Source organism: Gossypium raimondii, chromosome 10 (genome assembly GCF_025698545.1).
Source record: "Gossypium raimondii isolate GPD5lz chromosome 10, ASM2569854v1, whole genome shotgun sequence".
NCBI lineage: Eukaryota > Viridiplantae > Streptophyta > Magnoliopsida > Malvales > Malvaceae > Gossypium > Gossypium raimondii.
In genome coordinates, this window is record NC_068574.1 from 4,728,269 (window position 1) to 4,752,962 (window position 24,694).

The following is a 24,694-nucleotide window of genomic DNA, read 5'->3' on the forward strand; positions in this document are numbered from 1 at the left end:
GGTGGCGACTCCAAGTTTTATTTTTAATGTCGACAACCCAAATTTTTGTTTTCAAAAAATGGTTTCGACAATGTAAATTAGCTATTTTAAGATAAACTCATATTAGTTGAATATTTACATATATTTTTCCTTCTCCTCCACTCCATTCTACATCCTTGATATATATAATACCATTATTTACTTGTTTACTCATAACAAGATGTTCACTTGAGTCATAGTCACTAAATTAATTATATTTTAAGCTACAGAACTTCAAATTGAGATCCGCAAATTTTCTCTGAAACTAGATTCACATATCTTCTTACCATAAAATTTTCAAAATTTTTGGTTTAGCAAATAAGTACAGTTTATTCTTTAAAGTCACCTTTGTTCTGCTGTCTGACAGTTCTGACCCTTCTTCACTAAAAATTAATTATCTCATCTTACGGGATTCGAATGATGTTATCATTTGTTTCTATTGAAAACAGACTCATTAAGGATTTAAACATATAAATTTAAGCCCATAATTATTTTTCTCCAATTTTTTTATGATTTTCCAAAGTCAGAATAGGGGAACCCGAATTCATTCTGACCTTGTCTCACAAAATTTATTATATCTTATGATTTATAATTCCATTACTTGCACTGTTTCTCCTATAAGAAACTAGACTCAATAAGCTTTAATTTCATATTTTTTCATCCTATAATTCGATTTCGACGATTTATGGTGATTTTTTAAAGTTAACCTACTGTTGCTATTCAAAACTATTTTAGTGCAAGATGTTGATTACTATGTTTATAACTCCTTATTCCTTTTCTCTATAATATTTCCCATCACTTTCACTTATTTCCTTCACTAATATATCAAGAATATAAGACTTTATATAAGAAAACTCTACTATAACATCATTTCCATGCTTTTCAATAATATCAAAATATATTGAAATCTTGATGTTCTTACCTTGTCATATTGGTTTCAACCTTTAACTTGATTTTCTCTCTCCTTCAGCTTCTATTTCTAGAATCTAACTTGATATTTTATCTCCCCATAGTCTCCTTGTTATCTTTCTCTCTTGAGGGATATGGAAATTCTTTTGATTTCTAGGTAAAAATGATAAATTTTTGGTAGAAAGACCAAATTGTAAAGAAAGCAAAACTTTCTTTCTTCTCTTCCCTTCTAACATGAAATGCATGGAAAGATGGTGGGATGGTAGCTTTTCATCTTTCTTTCCACATATATATATACTAAATAAATTAATAATAAAATAATAAAACATCATTTAAAAATCAAAATAAAATATTAATAAACTAATATTTATTTAATTAATTAATCTAAAATATCACCAACATCATCATTGCCTTCTAGATTTCTCTCTCTTCTAATTGACCATTTTGCCCTTCATAATATTTTAAAATTCCATCCTTAAGTCATCACTTAATTTGGTAAAATTACAATTTAGTCCCTCAAAATTCTTCACCTTTTCAATTTGGTCCTAATTCATCCATTTTCCTTAGTTTATAGATTATTCCACCCTTAAAATATTTACACCTTTGGTCCTTCAAATTTTTCATATTTACACTTTAACCCCTCAAATTTTGAGTATTTACTCTTGAGCAACAAAACTTTTCTCACTTTTTACGATTTAATCCTTTCTTGAACTAATATGTCATAATATACTTCTCAGTGTCGAAATAACTCAAAATTACCCTTTTTATCACTTTATTTCCTTATTTTACTATATTAGAGATATTATCTTACTTTCCTTACTATAGAAATTTTCGGGGTATTACATTAATAATAGGCGTAATGCCAAAAATAACCCCTAATGTTTGACTGTTTAGTCACTTTGGCCATTTATCTTTTTTTTTGGAGGACATTAGCCACTAACGTTTATTTTTTTGTCCAATTGGTCTATTTTTAACAGACACGTTAATGTGGTCGTTAAATGTTTAACAACACTGATGTGGAAAATTTCTTTTATTCCACCTAGGCGCCAACGCATTCCACACGTAATTAAAATAAAAATAATTCAAAAAAACTTTTATTCATTAAAAAAATTAAAAACAACAAACGTAAAACATGCAGAAACTGAATCGTTTCAGAAATGAGAAGGCCGATCCTAAAAAAGCAAACACTTGAATCAGAAAATCTAAAAAAGAGAGCGGAAATTGAACCCTAACTAGAGAAAGTAAAAAAATTGTGCGAAAAAAGATTACCCAAAGCCTATTGTAGAATTGCATTTTGATTTTCGATGATATTTATGTAGGGTTTCTATTTTGGATATGTTTCTTAAAGTTTTTACATTGAAAACGTTATATATGTTATTTTTATTTTAGTTTAGGGTTTTAGAGTGGGTGGTCTTATATAGCCAACCAACTTTTAAAATTTGGGCTATTTACCCCTAATCCCTCTCATATTTTGTCCCTTGTTCTAATAACTCCTATTTCAATTAAAACTCTTAATTTACACATTTGACCTCTAATTTAAAAACTGTTCCAATTTAATCCCTACTAACATTTTCTTATTAACATGATTTTTTATTAACTAATTAATTAATTATTCTTGTTTATTTATTTTAGTTTTAATTTCTACTACACTAATCTCGATATCCCACTCGAGCCCACGATTTAAATTACCCAATTCTACTAACCCAATTTCCAAGGTGTAACAATATATGTAACAAACTGATGTAGTATACAATTATTGCTATAGGCAACTATGTGGGTTTAGGGTCATTTTGTTAGTTACTTTTGTTCATGGTGCCTTCAATTACCCATACAAACAACTATTTTGTACATGACATACGATTGTCAAATATCCAATATTTTAGTACATGTAACATGCAACATTCTCTTGTATCTCCAATTGCCCCCTTTTTTTATATTTCCCTCAAATTAGCTACAAGTACCAATTCGAATGTGGGCAATTTATGTCAACAACAAAGTTTGAAGGTACTAGATATACAAAACACAAGAACATGACACCATGCTTTTCAAATTATAACATTTCTACATAATGTGAAACATAAGATAAATAATACATTGCAAATAAACATTTTATTATAAAACTCTGTCTCTTTCTTGAGTGATTTTCATTTTTGTTTCAAGCTCTTAATCTCTATCTTTGATTTAATGTGATCCACCACATCATCTTTGACCTATTTATAATCGTTCTCCTTACCCACATTTTGCACATTGCCACTCTCAGACATCTCAATATGACTACTTTTACTACACATAGACTCACACACTTTATAATCTGCTTCCTGAATCTCGTATTCTCTTTTGCAATTATTCTTTCGCAATCATATAATTCACATATTACTTCATTCGCCTTGTTACACAGCTTATCATCATACCACTTAAAAAACCCGCATCCACTAACCTACAATTCACATAAAAGAGGTCAACATTTTATTATGTAAATCCTATAATTCACTAAAAAAATCCATTGCTAGGACGAAATGTAGCACCAATTTAATCCAACTGACACAAAAATCAAGCAAGCTAAAAAAATCCCCAATTTCATATGAACCCTAAAAAAATTGCAAACTAAAAAAATCTACAATTTTATATAAATCTTAAAACAATATTGCAAACTAAAAAAAATCCCCAATTTCATATGAACCCTAAAACAATATTGTTAAATATATGCTTACTCAAAAATCTAAGCAACCATAATACCTTATGTGCAACACCCCTAACCCACATCCGTCGCCGGAATAGGGTTTCAGAGCATTACCGAAGCTTATCGATCAAACAGACATAAATTACAAGCATTTCTTATCATATTATATTTAGGTCAAAAACCAATTAAACTCATACAAACTGTCCATTATTTGAGCCATCAAGGCCCAAAATATGTGTTATAAACAACTTGGGACTAATTCGAAAACTCAAAAATTTTTTCGAAAAATATAAAAAATTTTCAAAGCTATAGGGTTAACACGGCCGTGTGGGCATTCAAAATAGGGACACGGCCGTGTCCCAGCCCGTGTCTATACCCGTGTAACCCTCTGACTTGGGTCACACGACCAAGCCACACGCCCGTGTGCTAGCCGTGTGTCTTACACAACCTAATCACACGCCTGTGTGTCTGGCCATATGGACTCAAAATGTACCTTAAATAACAGGTTTACCATTCCTTGCAAGCTTGGACAATAAGTAACTCAAAAATCATTCATTTAACCAATTCAAAACACAATCAAACACATCCAAATCATATCAAACAAACATACTAGATGCCTAACCAATGTACCCTCATTGGTACCACAATTATATCATCAAAATATATCGTCAATGTATCATTCAAATCCAATTTATAAACATACCTAATTCCATCTATTTTGTCTAATTTATGAACACTTAAACATCAATTTACCATGCCACAATATAGCTTCAACACAAACACCTATTTATATGTATATAACCAACCAATATTAAACTTATAACCTCATTACAATTACTTCACAAAATATCTAATAGTTAGACACCCTAGGTACATGCCGACACTAAAGGATAAACATCACCATGTTTGAGTTTGGGATCATTGTTGGATGCTGAATCAACAATTAAAATTAAGTATCTAACCTGCACACGGAAAACAAAATCGTACGCTGAGTAAAACTCAGTGGTATTTTTATAATTCGATTATTTAAAAACAAAACAATATAACATACACAACTAAATGTTAACCACAATTACATATTTAAAACCACATTTATTTATCAATAGCATTAACCATTCAATACTCAAATCATGAATACATCATTTTATACCCTACTTAATTTCCATCAATTGCTATATAATAGCTTTTCACTATTTGATCCATATATCATTTAACAATAACATTACTCATTTCATATCCAATTCATGGACACATAATTTATGTATTTCATTTTCATATTTCAATTCACTATTTCATTTTCAATTCACATACCATATCAATCATAATACTGTTTTATTTAATTACCTCTATTAACACGACTCGGACTCGGACGGATACACGAATCTAACCAAACACACCAGTTTGGCACCCAGTGCCTCATCGGATAATTCGAAGTAGTAAATTGACACCCAGTGTCTCATCGGTTATACCGAAGTAAATTGGCATCCAGTGCCTCATCAAGTAAATCCGAAGTAATAAATTTACACCCAATGTCTCATCGACTTGAAGTTGAAGAAATCCCTAAACTCTTCCAATCCTATGGCATGCCATTTATATTCGACTCTGCCTAATACAGTTAATAGGGTTTAATTTAACTTTCCAAATACAACCAATATTCAATTATCATATTTGCACATATATATTCATTTCAATTCAATAATCAATACATTCATAATATATATATATATATATATATATATATATATCAATTCAGTCCATTCAATCAACTTTAATTCAATTCAATGTCAAAGTGCCGAATACTCACCTCGACATTTACCATATGTTTTAAATCTAAATACAACAATTAATAATTAAATTCGGATTATAGAAATACAAACCGAAAATTTCGAGCTATCTGACGTCGATCTTATCATTCCCCTTTTTGGTCGAAGATTCTGGTACGATGTTAGCTACGGAATTAAAACAATTAAAATTCATCAATACAACACAATTCAATTTCATATTAAATATTTCAATTTTTACTCAATATTTGCCTAAATTCCAATTTAGTCCCTAAACCGAGACAAACTTTATTTCTTCATATTTAATTCTATATTTTCATTCAATTTCCACTTTAAACTAGATTTAACTCCTATTTTCACTTAAATCCCTAAATTTTGAATTTTCACAATTTAGTCTCTATTACTCAAAATTTACAATTTATTCTACAATTCAATCCTTTTCATTTCTAACTTAAAAATCTATCAATTTAATCCCTAATACTAAAATTATTCAACATAGACAACACTTAAAAACTCAATAATTTCTAAAATTTCGACATGGGTCGGATAGTATTTAACACCGAATTTCAAAAACATAAAATTACAAGAAAAAAAGACTAAATTGACTAACCAATTGAACTTGAAAACTTTAAAACCCCTAGCCTTGTCTTTCTCCTTTCTTCTTTTCTATCTTTATTTCTTTATTTCTTTTTGTTACTTCTTTTAATATTATAATATATATATATATATATATAGTATATATATATACTTAAACATTAAGATTTTATATTATAATATATATAATAAACTTACACATTTTTAACCTTATGCCGCCTCATTTAAGAAAAATGGAATAATTGCTTCTTTAGTCCCTTTAATTTTTCTTTAATCTATAATTCAATTTTTATCCTATATACAATTTAGTCATTTTACCTAATTACTCTTAATTTATGCAAATTCACTTAACCGAAACTTAATTAACTACACAACTAGCTTCGTAAATATTTTTAATAAACATTTACGAGTCCGATTTACGGTAACGGAGTCTCAGATATACACTTTCTGACACTCATGACTATCGGGTTGTTACATTCTGCTGGGATTTAACTCGCTCCACAAAGTCTCTCTCGGAGCTAACTTGTTACAAAAACATGTTATTTTTTCTCCATTATAACGAACTCCCCTCGCGATGAAGAAACCAACTTCGAATAAGGCAGCCTCTCCATTGATGGCTTCCAACCACTATTTTCAAATAATATTTTCGATTCTTTTACTGACCACTAGATTTCAAGCTTCGATTTCTGCAAAATTTCAGTGGAGAGGGAGAAGATTCGAGATTTAGGGTTCTTCGTTTAGGGGATCTTAGATTGTTTTATCTGTGTTCATGTGTGTTTAAGAGTTTTTTTTATGATTTTTTTAATGATTTTAAAATCATTTGCTGACGTGGTATATAAGATAAGATAGTGCCACGTCAACATTTAATTACATTTTGACTACCACATTGGCGGTTAATGTTGACTGTTAGTCAACTAACGGTTACGTCAGTATGTCCATTAAAAATAGACAAATTTGACAAAAAAATAAATGTTAGGGGTTAAAGTGCTAAAAAAAAGAGATAAAGGGCCAAAGTGACCAAACAGTTAAATGTTAGGGGCTATTTTAGGCATTATGCCTTAATAATGTCTATTAAAGGCAATAATGTAATTTAATAATATAAAAATATGAAAAATTCGATAAGGTTCGCGAGTTGTTCAAGTCAAGTATTACTAAACTCGAATTTAGTTTGATCGATAATTACTAAATCGAGTTCAAATTTTTTTCGAATTAAACTCGAATAACTTGTAAGCATTAATGTCTCATTTACACGACTTATTCCAATAATAGTTTTCCACTTTAGTAGTGCTTTAGAAAGAAAACCTAGACGAATTTTATTTAAAAAGAAAAAGAAAAAGAAAAAGAAAAAAGAACCCCATTTTTGCTTGTTTTACAGCACCTAATTTTTGTATACTCATACGCTTTAGAATTGTGCCCCATGCATGGCAGACAATTCTACGAAATTAGCTGAGAAAGATGAATGATTACTGATGCCTGATAGCTTAAGGAATGAATTCCCCCACACCATAATTACAGCATCAATGCTGCTGCCATTCTATTGCAACACTCTTGTACTTCTCTTCACTCTTTTTAATAGATACAAGTGCCTAAGACATTGTCCATTTCGAGTTCATTGGACCTCACGATTTGACTTGCAAAGGCGCCTCACCGTCACAAGTTAAAGATGATGTGAACACTGAAATTGTGCATACTCTTTTCTAAGCTCATACATCAAACATGCTTTGAAATCTGCAAAACTGGAACATAAGCATGTTTGCTGAATTCAGAGAGCAGGTGTAATTAAAGGAGCAGGCAATAACTTTGGGCCCTTGCCTTACGATAAAAAAAACCAACCTTATTCACTATAATACATTCAGATAGAATGCTGCATTTTTATACACGTGTATGTTGTGATGAATCACTTGAATATGAACATGTCTGCATCAATATCTATGAAAAAATTAATTCTTTCGAGATTTATAATTGCTAACAGTCATTCGTGCCTAAAATATCTAGTTATTCTTGTTGAACTATTAAAAAGAAGTCTTTCTAGAATAAAGGCTAGACTAATTTGAGCCTTGATATTGTAGGGGTTGTCAAAATTTGTTGTTTTTCTCCATCAACTGCTAGCTAGTTGATATGCGGTGTCAAAATTTAGAGTCGGTGCCGCAACTTAACTTAAATTTCACTCTTATGTATAATTTCGAAAAATGAAAATGGAAAAGAAAACAGAAACATATAGAATAATAAGAAAGATGCAAAAGAGCAGGGACACAATCTTACATTCTTTATGGTGTGATTCCTCCATTGCTATTTTTAATTTTTATTTCTATATTTCACTTTCGTTTTCTAAAGCCTTTTATATTCCCACGTAATTTAACATTCCCCCTTTGCTTTCTTTTTTTCCCATCATGCCAACAAAGTAGTCTAAATTCCTTAATTTTCAATCTATTGTTGCCTCACGCTGTTGGGAATAAGTGCCCGTAAAGAGTAGCAGACTGCTATGCTGCAAGGAACTTTTTCCTAAAAGAAAATTCGGGAAAAATCATAAAAATTTTAGACAAACAAGAAAATTATATTAACAAGAAACTGGGGAAATCTCTCCAAATGGTATGAAAAAGAATATTGTTTTACAAAATTAAGTAGCCACAATTCAAATCGAAATTGTGGGTGTCAATTTGAGCCTTACATTCTATGTAAAAATTAAAACGTTGATGAGTAAAATCAATGTCCTACACCTGCAAATCTGATACCCATAATTTTGATTTGGTCCTTCATTAAGTATCATTTTAATAAAAAGATATTATTTGAATAAGGACCACTTCCGTTGTTATTATTGCGTAATAATGCGATTGGACATCATAGGTTAGAAGGTTCAATTACTAAAATAGTAATTATAAAAGAAATTTATTTTAATTTTATTCTAAAAATTAGTTTTATAATTTGGTAGGGTGTAATTAGACCTTTAAGAAAAGTGAAAGCCAATCACGGTTAATTACATGACGTAATTTTTCCAATTGCTCATCCCATAATAATTGAACATCCTTAATTGGGTTAGGATTAGAATTTAACCCAATTTTGCATATCACAATACAAATATTTTTAAATTCATATCTAAATTATACTTTATTCCTAAATTATATTTTATTACCTAAATTACCTAACTCGTTAAAACATATTTCCTTTCCAATTATTTTATAACATGTGATACTTTTAAATTAAAACAAATAAATAAATAATCAAATTTAATTTAATTAATTTTTGAATTTTTACACTCTCCTGCTAACCACTATGCACTTTTTTTAATTATTAGATAACTTTTCTTTCCAATCATTTTACCATTTTTTCCTACTCAATTTTTTTTTGTTAGTATTTGAATTTTATATGTTTTTATTTATAAATGTTCACTCAACATTAATTATTTTATACAAAATATATAGAAAAGAATAGAGAAAGTTGTTTTAAGAAAAAATATATACAGCTTTTGAGGTGAGAAAGGAATCAAAATTGAGATTTAAAAATGGAAAATAAGCTCGTTGAAGGTAGATTTTGTCATCGAAAACTAAGTTTGGTTTTTTGATGAGTTTTTTAAATTTTTCGTCATTAGAGTTCTTGGGGTAATAGACAAAAGAGATGAATATATTTATAATTTAAAAAGAAAAGCTTAACGAAATAATATTTATTTATTTTTGGATTTTTAGTTAAAATTTTAGCATGTGTCACAAAATGATTGGCTAAGACATTTTTTTGAAAACGGTGAGGTAATTTAGGTAACAAAGTATCGTTTATATATCACTTTGGGTGATGGGGTATAATTTAAATATCACTTATGACAAAAAAATGATATAATTTAAATACCTTTTTTATTTAAGCCCAAAGTCATCGTTGGTTAAAATATCCAAAACATAGTTATTTTTAATAGGTAAGTATATTGTTTGGTATCTAAGTTTAGTTTTAATGTTCAATTTTGTACTTAGACTAAATGGTTTCATGTGACTCAATAAATATTTGATATATATGCTCTAATAAAAACATCAGTACTTAATTGAAAAAACTAACAAATATCAACCTAATAAACTTAAATATCAAATAAAATATTAACATTTTAATCAAAAGAGAAAAGTATGGTTTTTTTTTTTTCAGATTTTGCCAAACCATCTGAACTGTTAATCTGTTTTCTAATCACTGGCATGATGAGTCTGATAGTCATAGATGGTGTTAATCAGCCTAAAATTTTAACATTATCATATTAATGTATAGTTTCAGCTAGGTATTAATTTATTGTTGAAGATAAGCAGAAAGAAAAGCTTAATATATCTGTGATCCACTAATCTAAAAACCCTTACTAAAATATGACCAAAAGCTGAAAGGCATCATTGCTATTGTTATTCCAATCCAGATGAAGAAAGTGCAAAGCAGGAAGAGTATATATATATATATATATATATACACATATATATTCTGTTCACATGTTTCAGTTCAGACTGTGTTGTCTGATTTTGTCCAAGCTGTCACAAACCATATTTTTTGGATGGTCAACACCCATATGTTATTTAACATATTTATAAAATGTTGAAACGGTGGAATATTTCCCAGATGCCCCCCAGAAAAAGGGTTTTGCCCATTTGCCTTGCTTGATTGGCTTGAAAATAGATGCTAGGTCAAATAAAAAAATCAACCATCTCTAATAAGTAGCAAATATCTAAAGAATAAACGTTTCTTTTAAGTCCTTAATATCTATTATTATTTTGGGTGCTAATTACATCAACGAATCTGATGATTGCCTGATTGAAATTCTAATAAAAGGCTGGCAAAATTATTATGTAGGTCCCTGTATTTGTAGTTAGATTGATTTTATCTTTTCTATTTAAAAAATTAGTAAATTAATCCCTATATATTAGATCACAAAGCAAATTGATCATTCATTAAAAATTCATCCATTTTTTGTGTTAAATATGTTCTTTGTATGTCAGCATAAGGAACACGTGACATGCCTTTTAATAGTATAAATGTATAAAAATTTTAATAGAAAAAATAAAATACAATCTAACTTTTAATACGGGAATCTCCACGATACATTTACCACAAAAGACCTTAACCACAACTCATTCCTTTAATATTTATCAATACAATAGCTATCAAAATATCTATAGCCAATACAGAAAGTAGCTAATTACAGCAAAACATTCACATGGGGTTCTCCACTCAAATCTAGAAAGTGAAGTGGCTTCTAAGAAATTAAAAAAAAGTGAAGGGTCCACTCCACTAACAAAATTGTTTTGTTCTATCAACTGGCCTGTGTTTGTGGGTAAAAGAGGGGAGAAATGTAACTGTAATGATAGAAAAAGCAAATGCAAAGCAAAAACAATACATAACCTTGAATCATTGGACCCTGCCTTTCTTTTAAACTACCTCGGGTAGAATCTTCTCTCTTATTATTACCATCAGTATCAGCACTTAATTTCTCTTTCACCTCAAAAGAATGGATGCCTATGACTCCAATTAACTTTCTTTGTTGATGCAAATCTTTTCAAACCTGGGTGGTATTTGGTTTACAGAGGCACAGTCGAATCCATGACTACGGTATCGTTTTCTCAGTCAATGCCAACAACATAATAGCCAAAAGGCCAATTTGTCCCACAAGCATCTTCAACTCAAAATGGCCTCACATATCATTACGAGTAACTTGTAGGATAAAAATGAATGAAATTTTTAATAAAAAAATTAATTTATTCTTTAATTTAATATACAAAAATTAATTTATCTAACTTTTTATTAAAAAAATAAAATGTGATCCGATTCCTAATCCAAAACTGCGAGGATCATGAGTAAGAGGAGCTTCTAGAAACTTAAAAAAGGAGGAACCCTGCAACAATCTGTTGGGTTATTAAAACAGAATATACCAACCCTTCATTACAATCTACAAGGCACAGTGATATGAGGAATCTCTTTTGACTAAACATGGGGGAAAAAGAACAAAAAGTGGGGTTGTTGAAAGTTCCCATCAAAGGCAGGCAGATCAAAATATAAAATGGAACTGAAAATGCTTCATAACTGCTTTTAATGACAGAGTTAAGCATTCACCTTAAACAATAATTAAACTTGCAGCCAAAGTACAGATAAGATAACCCCTATACTCAATTTATAATAAACAAAACAAATCCACATACATTATTACAAATGCAAATTACCTAGGATGTTAACTAAAGATTGAGTTTTTGTTATTGTTGTGTTGTGTTTTTTTTTTTGTTACCCAGATCTGATTCTCTTCTGACTAGTAGCTTTACCATCAGATTTGAATGTGCCAGCTGATGAATCACCTTCAGATGAAACCTCCATTGACCTTGTGTAAGACGTTGAGAGATCAGCATACAGATCAACTACTCTTCTAATGTTGTTGTTCAACTCTTTAATTAACCCCACATTGCGGCTCAAGTTGTTTGGGATTTTGGACTCATGGTTTTGGTTAATCTCATTGATTAGCAGCCTGTTTTGGTCTAGGATGTCTTGTACCTGCACAAAACTCTTTTGAAATGTGTGCAAAACTTTCCCATCTATTTGAGTCCCATTGCTGAACCCTGAAAACACATCACCTTCCATCCCAATTATTCCTGCAAGGGGTAGAAAATTTTCAACAATTTTCCCAGTAACCAAGCAGAGGACTGAGAGTTTGTGCATAAGAGGCAATGTATTAAGCAGAAAAGAACAGACTTTGGTATTTGCTGTTGTCTAAAAAAGAAGGCAGACTCCTTTGCACATAAAAAGCTACTTTTTTTTTCTTCCTATTATCTTCTTGTTGTAAAAGGAAGAACTAAGCTATCATAATTTTGAGAGATCCCCCACAAAGATCATTAACCTAAATATAAAAAGACATCATTTAAAGAACATCAGAAATTATGAAAGAAAAACAAAATCTTTGTGTAAAAAAAGGGAAGGGGGAAGGAACATTGGAGCAATTTAATACAACGTTACAAAAGAGATGGCCTTTATATATAACTATATATCACTCAAAACAATGAAAAGTAAAACAAAAAATTGACTACTTAGAAACATAATTAATTACCTTAATTAGAATTAAAACATCACAAACATAATAACAGTTATAAAATACAATATTGAGTTGATATTCATTTTCCATTTCTTACCTGGAAACAAAAAGATATGTCTTGGGGTCAACACAAAGGGCGAGAAAAAGGCAACAAATCTGGAATCTCTGGAAAATCAAAATGGGATTTTGATTCTGATTTTGATTTTCAGAAAAAGAAGAAGAATTGAGCAGTTTTTATCTAGAGATTGGATTCAAGGATGAGGCCCTGAAAATCATGGAACTCAACAAAGAAAGAGAAAAAGAGAAAATATATATATTTATATATAAAGAAGGGAGATTTGATTGACACAATCAGAGAGACACAACTACATCGTTGTTTCCAACTTCTTGTTGATGTTGGGTTCTCTCTCTCTCTTTCTATCTGTTTTGTCTCTCTCTTGACTTTTATTTCATTTTTTTTCTCTTTTTGCTCTGCTTGCTCTCTCGCTCATTAATGGTGATGCTGAGGTTTTCATACTCTGTGATAGAGATCAACTTGTTTCCCTGGGAATGCGTATTTGGAGTTCTCTGGGGTGTCCATCAAAAAGGTTTTAAGGGTCACTCCATCTTCACCATACATTTGGATTTCACTGGGTTAAAGAGCCGTCGGATCAGTTGATTAGGACCTTCTGGATAAAAGATTTTTATAATATGGTCAGTTTCCGTAAAATTCAATGATATTTTTCAGGCATAAAAAACTTTTAAACTTTTTTTTTTAAATAATTAAGTTTCTAATTTTTTTCATTTTCATTTTTTATTAATTATTATTAATAGTTTCTCTTTTTATATGTTATATGTTATTTTATCTTATTTTATGTTGTTTTGTAAATGTTTAAATGCAATTACTTCATTTAATCACTTAATTTTTTTCTCTCTATTTTCTATCAATAAAATTGGCTCAATAAAATCGAGAGATTTCAGTTAAACACGATATTCTATATTTTATAGTAACAAAGCAGGGTTTTTATAAAATAATATAAAAATAAAAATTACCAAAATGTTATAACTTTTTTTATTTACCAAAAAATATATAATTTTTTTATTTACCAAAATATATTTAAAAAAACCTGCAAAAAAAATTTGACCGATGTGACGGCACCTTGGTCACGCCAATGGCATTGGCGGCACCAATGGTGCCAATGCCATTGGCGGCACCAATGGTGCCATCTTGATTAAGACACTATTCGTATTATAAACCGAGATCTATCCAAATTGAAGGAGAAAAATCAAAAGAAAAAAAAGAAGAAGAAGAGTTGTTGCGGAAAGAAGAGAAAAGAGAAAAGAATGTATTTTTTAAATAATTGATTATATTGTTATTATTATTTTGTATATTTTGTAATATTTTTGTTTTAGTTTAGTTATTAAGATTAATAAAACTCAAAATAATAGTATTAGTTAGTATTATTATTATTATTGTTGTTGTTGTTGTTGTTGTTATTGTTAGTATTAAGATGTTATTAATGTATTAAGATGTAACTTAGTAATATTATTGTTAGCAAAAAACTAGTATTATTATTATGGTTACTTATTATTTTTATTTACTAAAATAAACTAGTTAGTAAAAACTAGTATTATTATTATAGTTAGTTAGTTAGTTATTATTTTTAGTAAAATTAATAATTTTAGTGTGTATTATTTTGAGTATAAAATTATTAATATTATTAGTGTGTTAGTTATAAGGATTAGTGGTTAAACAGTTTTCATGTGCAAAATTGCATATTGAAACATTAATTTTTTTTAAGTAATTTAGTTACCGTTCGAGAATTTTTAAGAGATTTTATTTATTTTTTTGACAGATTAAATATTGAAGATGGATGCTAACTTTCTTGTATGTGTTTATTTCGATGGAGTCATCTTGACAACAAGTGTTGGATGTGTATTTGAATGTCGGCAACAAATAGCAATGAGATTTAATAGAAATGCATCGTTCTATGAAATGAAGACAATGATTAATGCAAAAATTCATAAACGTTGTGGGAGAAAGATATCAAAAATTGTGGGTTCAAATTTTAGAAATTGTTTACTTGTGGTGTGTGTGTGCGTGTGTTGATAGTGATATGCTCTTATAAGGGGAGTGTGAATTGTACCAAAAAAATATAATTGATCATTATTTTATATTTAGAATCTATTTATTTTCATTACTTTAGTATTTATAAATATGTTTTATACAATGACAAGCCCAAAATAATATATTCAAATAAGTCCATGTCGATACATAACAATATCAATAGAAAAAACGACATATACAACAATATGGTATTTACTACCTTAATTGAAATACTATCATATGTTTTTTTTATACTTCATTTTACTTATTTATTTTTTTGACAGGAAAAACAAAAATTTCATTAGTCGAAATACTATAAATAAGAGGATAAAACCGAAGAGCAACTAAACCTAAGCCTTTAGGCTTACCCAATACACCCAACCTAGCTCCCTCATTATTATATGGAATATCAGAACATTCGGTAACTAAAATATCTTTGATAGAAAATAGACAACTAACAAATTCAGAATAGTTTGCATAAGGTAAAGTCGTTCACGCTAAAGTATAAATAGCTTTATTAACGCTGCTACGATCCAATAAATAGAAAATGACTGAAAACTAGAACTAATTTAAGAGAAAACATGAATCAACGGCCCTAGATATGACATATCCAAACAATTATGAGCAAAAGCAAACCAGAGCCATTGACAGTTAGTCTCAAACAAATATCATCCACCTGTTGAGATTTTAACTAAGAAAGAGCCTCTCGTGCAACAAGAACTTCAGCCATAAAAGGGGTTTAAATCACTTTTCATGAAACATGTGATATAATGAACAAAGCCTCTCGTATCATTCCGCAACATCGTTGCCCATCCCATAAAAGCACAATTAGCAAAAATAGCATCATCAAAATTATATTTTAATTTACCTACTGGTGGGAAGCACCTAAGGTTGTCGCCACCCTCAACTACCACCCAAGCACCGATTGTGACTCAAACACCGAGCGAGCAACCAACCAACAATGTAAAAAGACAACTTCTGATGCAATACAATTTTTGGTGTCGACACGTCCTGCTTCCATAGGCAATGTTACGATGGTGCCAAATACTTTAAAAAGTACATAGAAGCTTCCCTTGACGCTCAAACCGATGATCAGCAAGGACCGTGACAATAAAATTTGAAACGACCTCAAATACAAACCCATCCCCAACAAATCCCAAACAACTCTGGCATATGAACACTGTAAAAGGGCGTGATTAATATCTTCCTTCAACTTGGCGACATCGAAAGCAAAGAGGATCAACATGGATTCCACGATTAACAAGCTGGCTATTACACTGGATGAAACCTCGCAAACAATGCTAGAGATATACTTTAATTGTAGCCAACAACACTTCGTTCCATAGAACTTTCCAAGGACCATCAACATGAAAACTCTCATAACTAGTAAATATATCCAACGCCACTTTATAAGCATATTTTACTGTATACTTACCATTAGGAGGGAAGTACAAACAAGTCGATCAACACCCAACGACCAGCTAATCGGCATGCAAAGACACGACCTGCATCATATGGTGTTAGAAGCCCCTCAACCATATCTGAATCCCAAGTCATACCATTTGTGTGAATTAAATCATTTACCTTTAAATGCTCACATCCCTCACTGGGAATGGAATTAATAAAAAAGAATTTCATCATCGCAAATCCAAAGGTCATTGAAAACTTATTAGCTTTCCATCACCAACTCTTCATCGAACCCCTTTAGAAATCACTGTAATGGCCTTATGAATACTCTTCCAAATAAAAAAAAAAGATGATGCACCTTCAGATGCATCAAGAAACCTACAACTTAGGAAGTATCTAGCTTTGTAAATTCTACTAGAAAGAGACTCAGGCATAGAAAGAAAGCACCAACCTTGCATCCTGATGAGCACTAACCTGCCGTAATTTAATATATGAAATTAGACTCTCTATTAAGTCATTTTTTGAGACCCTAATTGGTTAATCATGTCATGGAGAACCTAACGAGTGGATTGAGGGCTGTAAATAGTCGATAATGGCCCGAGCGTGAAGAAAACATCATCTAGAAGGGGTATCGTGATATCAAAGCATAGAAATCGTGATATCTCTGATAGTGCTAAAATGAAGAGAATCGAGACCATCTACAATGGTATCGTGATACCAAGACCCCCAAGACTCCCAATCTCAAGACTGTTGTGGGTATTGCAATACCCAAGCTTGACGAATGAAAAAATTTGCAAAGACAATTTTGTGTTAAAACAAGCTTGTCTTTTTAATTGAAAAGCTGACACACATTTTGACTATTGTTGAAGAGAAGCCAACCGACGAACCTAATGAGCATATCTACTTTTAGTTCGAAAGGGAAGTCAAGCTCATGCCCGGTATGTCTGTATTAATTTTTTTATATAAAAATTTTAAAAATATATATAATACACCAAATGCATTAAAAATATTAAAATATTTTTTCCTAATAAATTAAAAAAATGTTTATACTTAAATAACACTGAGATAAGTGCAATTTAACAAGCAAACACCTCTAAAATAGTAACAAAATTAACAATAAAATAAGTGTTATACAATATCCAAACATTAACAGCAAAATAGTACCAACATAATAGTGAAATGGTAGCAAAACAGTGGGAAAACAACAACAAAATATGGAAAAACAAAAAAAAAAGTATTTCAAATTCGGGCTGAGCCATGCCTGGGTTAAGAAAACCTTACTCGAGGCTTGACCTATTTTTTAAACGAGCCTCTTTTTTTCCCAAACCCTCCCATTTTTCAGATGGGCTTTAGGCCAAGTGACCCGACTCATGGATAATTTATAGAATGCATACCCACCTTATCAGTGCATTTATGTCCCTCATCATCATAGAGCATAAATATATAACTCGCCCATTTCCTTTTACTCACCTGAGCTTGAAAAAAAATTGTATTTGCATCACCATGACGCATCCATAAAACCTTTGCCTACTGTTTCCAAAAGACCTCCTCTTGCGCAAGCAATGAATTTAGCTCAGAACTTAGCTTCAAAACCTCGTTGTCATTATTCCTTACAAAGCGCACCCTGGATGGATGATCTTTCAAAGCCTTGATGCGGGAGCTAAAATTACCCTCCAACGTGGTTTTCCATTGATAGAGAGAAGCAACATAGTTACTTAACTTAGTAGAAACAATTCCATTCGGAACCCCCGACCAAGCTTCAGAAACAACATCAAAGAAACCTGTTTCGCTAAGCCAAGAAATTTCAAACTTGAACCAATGAGCCTTGGTTGTTGAGAACTTAACTCTAGCCACCAATTTGATAAGAGAATGATCCAAAGTAGGACATATAAGGTTAAAAAGCTTATGAAATGAATAACATTGCACCCAAGCATCATTTACAAAAGCCCGATCGAGTCATTCCATGACAATATGAAATTATATAAATTACAATATAAAATACAATTTCAAAATCAATCAAACCAAGATATGGGATAATCAACGCCATTTTTATTATCATTAACTAACAACAAAAAATTATTAAAATGTCCAAAAACACATCCATGGAAGGGAGTTAAATGAAGCCAAATATTGAAGCAAAGACCAAAAATCACATTTTTTGTTTGGCTCTGAAAAATCGTAAAAATAAGTGAGTCTCCGTTGAAATCCATCATCTAACTCAATAACAACATCAATGTGATTATGAGAATATCCAAAAATAGAAACATTAATAGTAGAATTCCAAAATATCGCCACTACAACCAAGACAGTCCATACAAAAGCAAGAATCAAACCGTAAAAAAAATGTATAATTCTTCAATTTTATTATAATTTACTATAGTCTCAAAAGAAAACAAAATACTAGATTTATTTGACTGGACAAGCTCCGTGAGAGTAGGTACTGCACGGGGATTACCTAGTCCCTAGCAATTCCAGGCAATACAAATCATGGCTTTCGACGAGTCTCTTATAGGAAACCAGCCGATACAAAAGATTGAGTAAAGGTAAAGATGCCCAAAACATTAGCAGACTGGGTTGAACTATTTGAACCAGGCCTGAGTCGCTTCTTCTGCATCCATAACGTTGCTTTCTTTTGCCTGTTCTTCATCTCATACGAGATCATCTTGACCAACCGACAGCCCAGTCATTTGTTATTCACTCGTGACTTCTTGGCCCCATTCGTTCACCTCACCAGTCATGTTGAAACTCGACTACTTTAGATAATTAATACACCTGTTTTGGATGCGGGATTCGCTCCCTTCACCCTTGGATCCTTGTGATTCGACCTGATTTGTCGTCCCATGATTATCTTTCCATCCAAAATCATGCCTCCATTACAGTGATCTCTTCCGATTCCAATGTCGGACCTCAGCTCGTATCTCTTCTGGCCACCCCTTTACAAGCTCCCCTTGTGGTGAATCAAGTAATTTTTGTGAGCTTGAATCACTATGGCCTATTATCCTGCACAAACAACATACAAGGGAAAGCCTCTTGTAACTATAATTGACCTCGAAAAAAAAGACCCCTGCTTTCTCAATTTCTTTTTTCTAATCGACGGTTGATGAATGTCCAAACGAACACAGATCCTCATAAAAATACTAAACACATTCATTCTACTACTAGCATCATAATCTAAAAAAGAGCCCATAACATTACCTAAATTCCTTGCCAAAGGTTCCGATGTGAACCTAGACGGCAGATCATGAACTTGGAACCAAAAATCCGCATGATGAAAATTGACATCCTTCGGATTCTCCCCATAAGCCAGCTTGTGAATAAAGAGACAGCAATTGTTAAATGACCACAATCCGCCTAAAATCATCTTTTCAAATACACCATATGGAAAAATTGAATCAATTATAACCCATTCCCACTAATCAGCTTAATGCTAGCACCACGGATCGACTGCCACCACGGCAAAAAAGTTCTCTCAATACACCATACCGAGACTCCCAAGACTTCCAATTTCAATACTGTTTTGGATATCGCGATATCACTGCCTGACGAGTGAAAAACTACAGGGGCAATTTTATGTCCAAATAAGCTTAAGTCTTTTTTCATTTAAAGGCATAATGGTCAAGCTAAGTTAAATGTTAGTAGACTATAAATACTACTTTATAAGCTTTTGATTAAAGATTTTGTTGGCTAAACATTTTCTCCTTAGTTTCATAGTTCTTAGTTTAAGTTTTCATTTTTTTTTATGTTCTATTCTTTTCTTTCTTTCTTTTTTGTTGTAATGTTTTATTTCTTCAATTTTGCTGGAACATTGTGGATGGAGATATATTAAAATGCTTATGTAGAATTGTATATTTTAATCATGTGCCGGATTGTTTTATTGGTTGATTAATGAGTGGGTTACTTAGTTAAGTTATTATTTATGTCTTGATGGATTGTTTGTTCAAATGCATTAAATTGCATATTAAACTAGAATTGACGCCTCTAGTGGAATATTTAAATAGACGAAACCAAGAGGAGACTCTATCGTGTAGGACTTTGATACACTTGTGCCGAATAGTGAGATCAAGAGGAGATCTATATGCCTAAGTGAGACGGAGAGGAGAGCTTAGGTGATATCTTCTAGTTTAGGAAGAGACCGTGAGGAGATTCCTATTTAGGAGTAGTAAACAATATAATCATCATAGATTTGTTAGCTTAGTTAATAATCCATGACTCATTCAACCATTATTTCAATTTATTTGCATTATTTCTAGGAAAAAAGGAAGAAAGTTAGTTGGGTATTTTTATTTGTTAATTTAGATATAGCTCAAATCTTATTTTACTTGAACTTGTACTGAGAATTTCTGACTCGATTAATTAGTAATTGTTTAATTTGTAATTAACTTGATAAACGTATTTACCACTCGACAATCTCTTAAGTTCAGTCCGGAAACTTAAAGTGTTCTATTGTAACACTCATATTTAAAAATAATAATATTGATTCATAACTCCGGTAGTGGAACATAGAGGTAGACTAGAAATACTTTATTTTATTTTACTACACCCTAAAGAAGACATGTATTAACATTTGAATTGAAATAAAAGAAATATAAAATGAGTTTTTTTTGCTTATTCCAAATTATTTTCGAAAGTTATTTAACATTATAGCCTTAAAAAATAAACTTAAAATGAATTCACATGTTGAAACTGATACACCAAAATCCCTAAACCTTCAATTTTTACGATTTCAGTCCAAACTTAAATTTTCTTACAACATTTTTATAGATATATTTTTGCAAGTGCGCTGACAGCCCAAAAAAGTTTAGCACGCAATCGGTCCATAACACATATAAATAGATCACTAAAAACTGCATGCGGTCTGACATATACAAATATTCTAAAATATACAGGTTAAATTCTGCCATTAGTCCCAGTACTTTATGAAAGTTTTGGATTTAGTCCTTGTAGTTTAAATTGGTCATTTTTAGTCATTGTACTTTTCAAATTTTAAAATTTTAGTCATCACCAAATGATAACTATTAAACTCATTAAGTTAAATTATGGTATTTCCAAAATTATTTTGCGTGCAATGCTATGTCAACTTGTTATTTCTATATAGTACTCGCTAAAAAAATCCATTTAATGGAATAGCGATTGTTATTTTTGCCTAGACTAAAATTTCAGAGTTCAAAAAGGATAGGGACTTAGAAGGATTCAATTGAAGAATATGGGCTAAATTTACAACTGTCTGCATAGTATAAGACCAATATTTGAATTTAACAAAATTAATTTAACTGCTATTATTTGGGTAAATACTAAAATTTCAAAACTCAAAAAGTACAAGGACTAAAATTCACCAATTCGAAATTAATGAAATTAATATAGAGGGACTAAATCAATAACTTTCGTAAAGTACAATGACTAATAACAAATTTTAACCATAGACATAACATGTTTTGCCTTTTGGAGTAATGAATTAACCAAATTTCCCCCTAAGAAATTATTTTATGATCTCTTCTTAGGTCGAAGCCGAGCTCTCAACTACTTTTGTGTTTTGGATTTTTCATCCAATTTTAGAAAACAAATTTTAAGAAAACTAGGAAATTATGCAAGTAAACAAATTTCATTTGTGAAAAATATTTTTTTAAAAAAATAGTCATTATTTCTAAGTCATCATAAATCACGAAAATAAATACAAAAGTTTACTGTATTTAGTACTTGCGTTGCTTAAATTTTTTAAAGTATCAAATTTACTTCCATCTTTTCAAGGTGTTTGATGAATAGTAAAATTCGATTTTTTTTATAACAGGTGGAATAACAGGATTTCAACTTGTATTACTTAGCTTTAATTACTAATTCACGATTAATCACATATCATAATAAATAATTATAGTATATTTAATACTGTTAATATAATATATTTATGTGTTTAAATTTTATTTATTTAACTCAAACGATTTAATGTAATTTTTATTTTAATTTTATACATATCTCATGTATTATTATGATTAATTAATTTTAAATCATAAGTTTCATTATTTATTACATATTAATTTTAAACACATATTTATGTTTTAGGTTCATGGTTTCTACACGCGTACAAGTGATAGGATTTTTAATTTTTTATTAAACATTTTTGTTGATACAGAGTACAAGGGAGGAGGGCAAAGAGGAAATCAATGTGGGTAATGGAAGTCAATTCACCTGTAGAGGCCAAGAGCCGGAACAAAGACAAGTGCTCAGAGTAACTTTAAGGTGCTAAAAGGTTTATCCCTTATTAATAGTTTTCTAGGGTTTTATAAGAAACATCCATTTGTCCATTGATATGATATGACTAGATAAATGTTTAATCTCATTGTCGAAACCATTTTTTTATTTTGAGGAAAAAAAACAAATTAGTTGTCGACTTTAAAAAAACAAAAATTGGGAGTCGCCACCAATCTTTTATTGAGGTGTGATTGGATCACCTAAACAATAGCTTTGGTCTACGAGTTTTAGAAAAATGGATTCGGGAGTCGGTTACGTACGAGGAAGGATTAGCACCCTCGTAACGCCTAAAATTGGTACCTAGTTAATTAATTAGTGTCTTAATGTCGAAAATTTAAAAATATGATTTTTAATAAAAACTTAAAAAAACATTACTTATTAAGACTCTTATCATTTCGGAGAAAGAATATGTCACACCCAATGCGTTAGGGCACGACATTCTAATTCCTCAAAAATGAATTAGTCCAAAATACTCGTGTAATAAAATTTAAAAGAATATTCATTTGTTTAAGATTTATAAAGAAATCGTGACCCAATACGTTAGGGCACAATTTCTCAAAATCCTAAACTTGGAATATTTCCTTTGTTATTATTATTTTTTAAAATCTTTGTCTCGAGAAATCAATACGTCACATCCAATACGTTAGGATACAACATATTAAATTCCCGACAACAAGCTTTTCATTTTATTTTTTGATTAATGAGTAATTCTCGATTGTTAGATTTAACGAAGAAAATTGGAACCCAATACGTTAGGGCTCAATTTCCTTGAAAATCTTAAATACGAGTATTATCTCAATTTTGAAAATTTTAAAATCGAGTAAAAAAAATGATGTAATGCTACATTAAGTGTAAAATACAATAATAAATACAACAATGGCATAGAAATAAACGAAATTAATGTACATAAAAAACAACGGCATGTAAAGTATCAAATGAACAAATATAAATGAAAACATAAATCAATAAGCAAATGAAGGAAATAAACAAAAAATATATATAAAGAGAAAAAAGTACAAAATATATACATGTACATATATATAAAAATAATTATATACATATATATATAGATTATAAAAAGATAATTACATATATATGTAAAACAAATAATAATAATAATTACATATATTGAAATTAATTAATTTAGAAATATATATAAAAACATGAAGAATAATATAAGAAAACATACGTATATACATATTTATCAAAGTAAAAAAATAAAAGTATATATATATATATATATATATATATATGCATATAAAAGTTAGGAAATAAAAATGTATATGTATATAAAATGTAAATGTATATATATGTATATAAAAGTTACATAAATAGAATAATAATAAATATATATATAATATGTGCATGTGTTTATAAAAGTTTTTTAAACAAATGCATGTATATATATATTATTGTAAAAAATGCGTATGTATATATATAGTAATAATAATAATAATAATAACAACAATAATAATAAAACTAATATTAAATTTAATTAGTAAAACAAATGCAAAGGATTAAGTTGAAATCAAAACAAAATTAAAAAAACGAAAGCAAATTAAAACAAAAGGACAGATTTGCAAAATGCGCATAATCTGAAGGACCAAAAGGGAAATTAATCCGCCCTTCCTAAACGCTACGCAGCATTGGATTAAAACGTCACACGGGTAAAATATTTGGGCCAAATTAAAAAAACAATCGGACTTGATTAAACGCATCGCAAAAGGAAGGGCTTAATCACAAGAATATACCATTTAGGCGAGCAACGCGACCACGCTATGGGTCGGGTTGACGCGCGGATCTAGCCTCTTAAACGGCACCGTTTTACCTGTTTTAATTAAAAAAAAGAAAAATTTAGGGAAATGTTTTGTTTTTTCCCCTGAAGCGGAAAATGTTTCTTTTAGGGTTTCTCTAACCCATGGGTGCTGCCGTTCAGCCCCAACCCTCCT

General features: G+C 30.3%; 1 protein-coding gene across 2 annotated transcripts; it reads right to left on the reverse strand.

The window, feature by feature from the left end:
- Positions 1-11,988: 11,988 nt before the first annotated feature.
- LOC105778004 (protein ELF4-LIKE 4) lies at positions 11,989-13,516 on the reverse strand. 2 transcript variants are annotated; one of them, XM_012601549.2, is made up of 3 exons: positions 13,107-13,516; positions 12,673-12,817; positions 11,989-12,572 (listed from the first exon to the last, which is right to left on the reverse strand). In XM_012601549.2, exon 3 carries the CDS (start codon positions 12,559-12,561, stop codon positions 12,211-12,213), a length of 351 nt encoding a protein of 116 aa, XP_012457003.1. In that variant the 5' UTR covers positions 12,562-12,572; positions 12,673-12,817; positions 13,107-13,516; the 3' UTR covers positions 11,989-12,210. The 2 variants fall into 2 exon arrangements, with proteins under 2 accessions (XP_012457003.1, XP_052477583.1); XM_052621623.1 differs by lacking the exon at positions 12,673-12,817 and having other exon boundaries at positions 13,107-13,510.
- Positions 13,517-24,694: the final 11,178 nt, after the last annotated feature.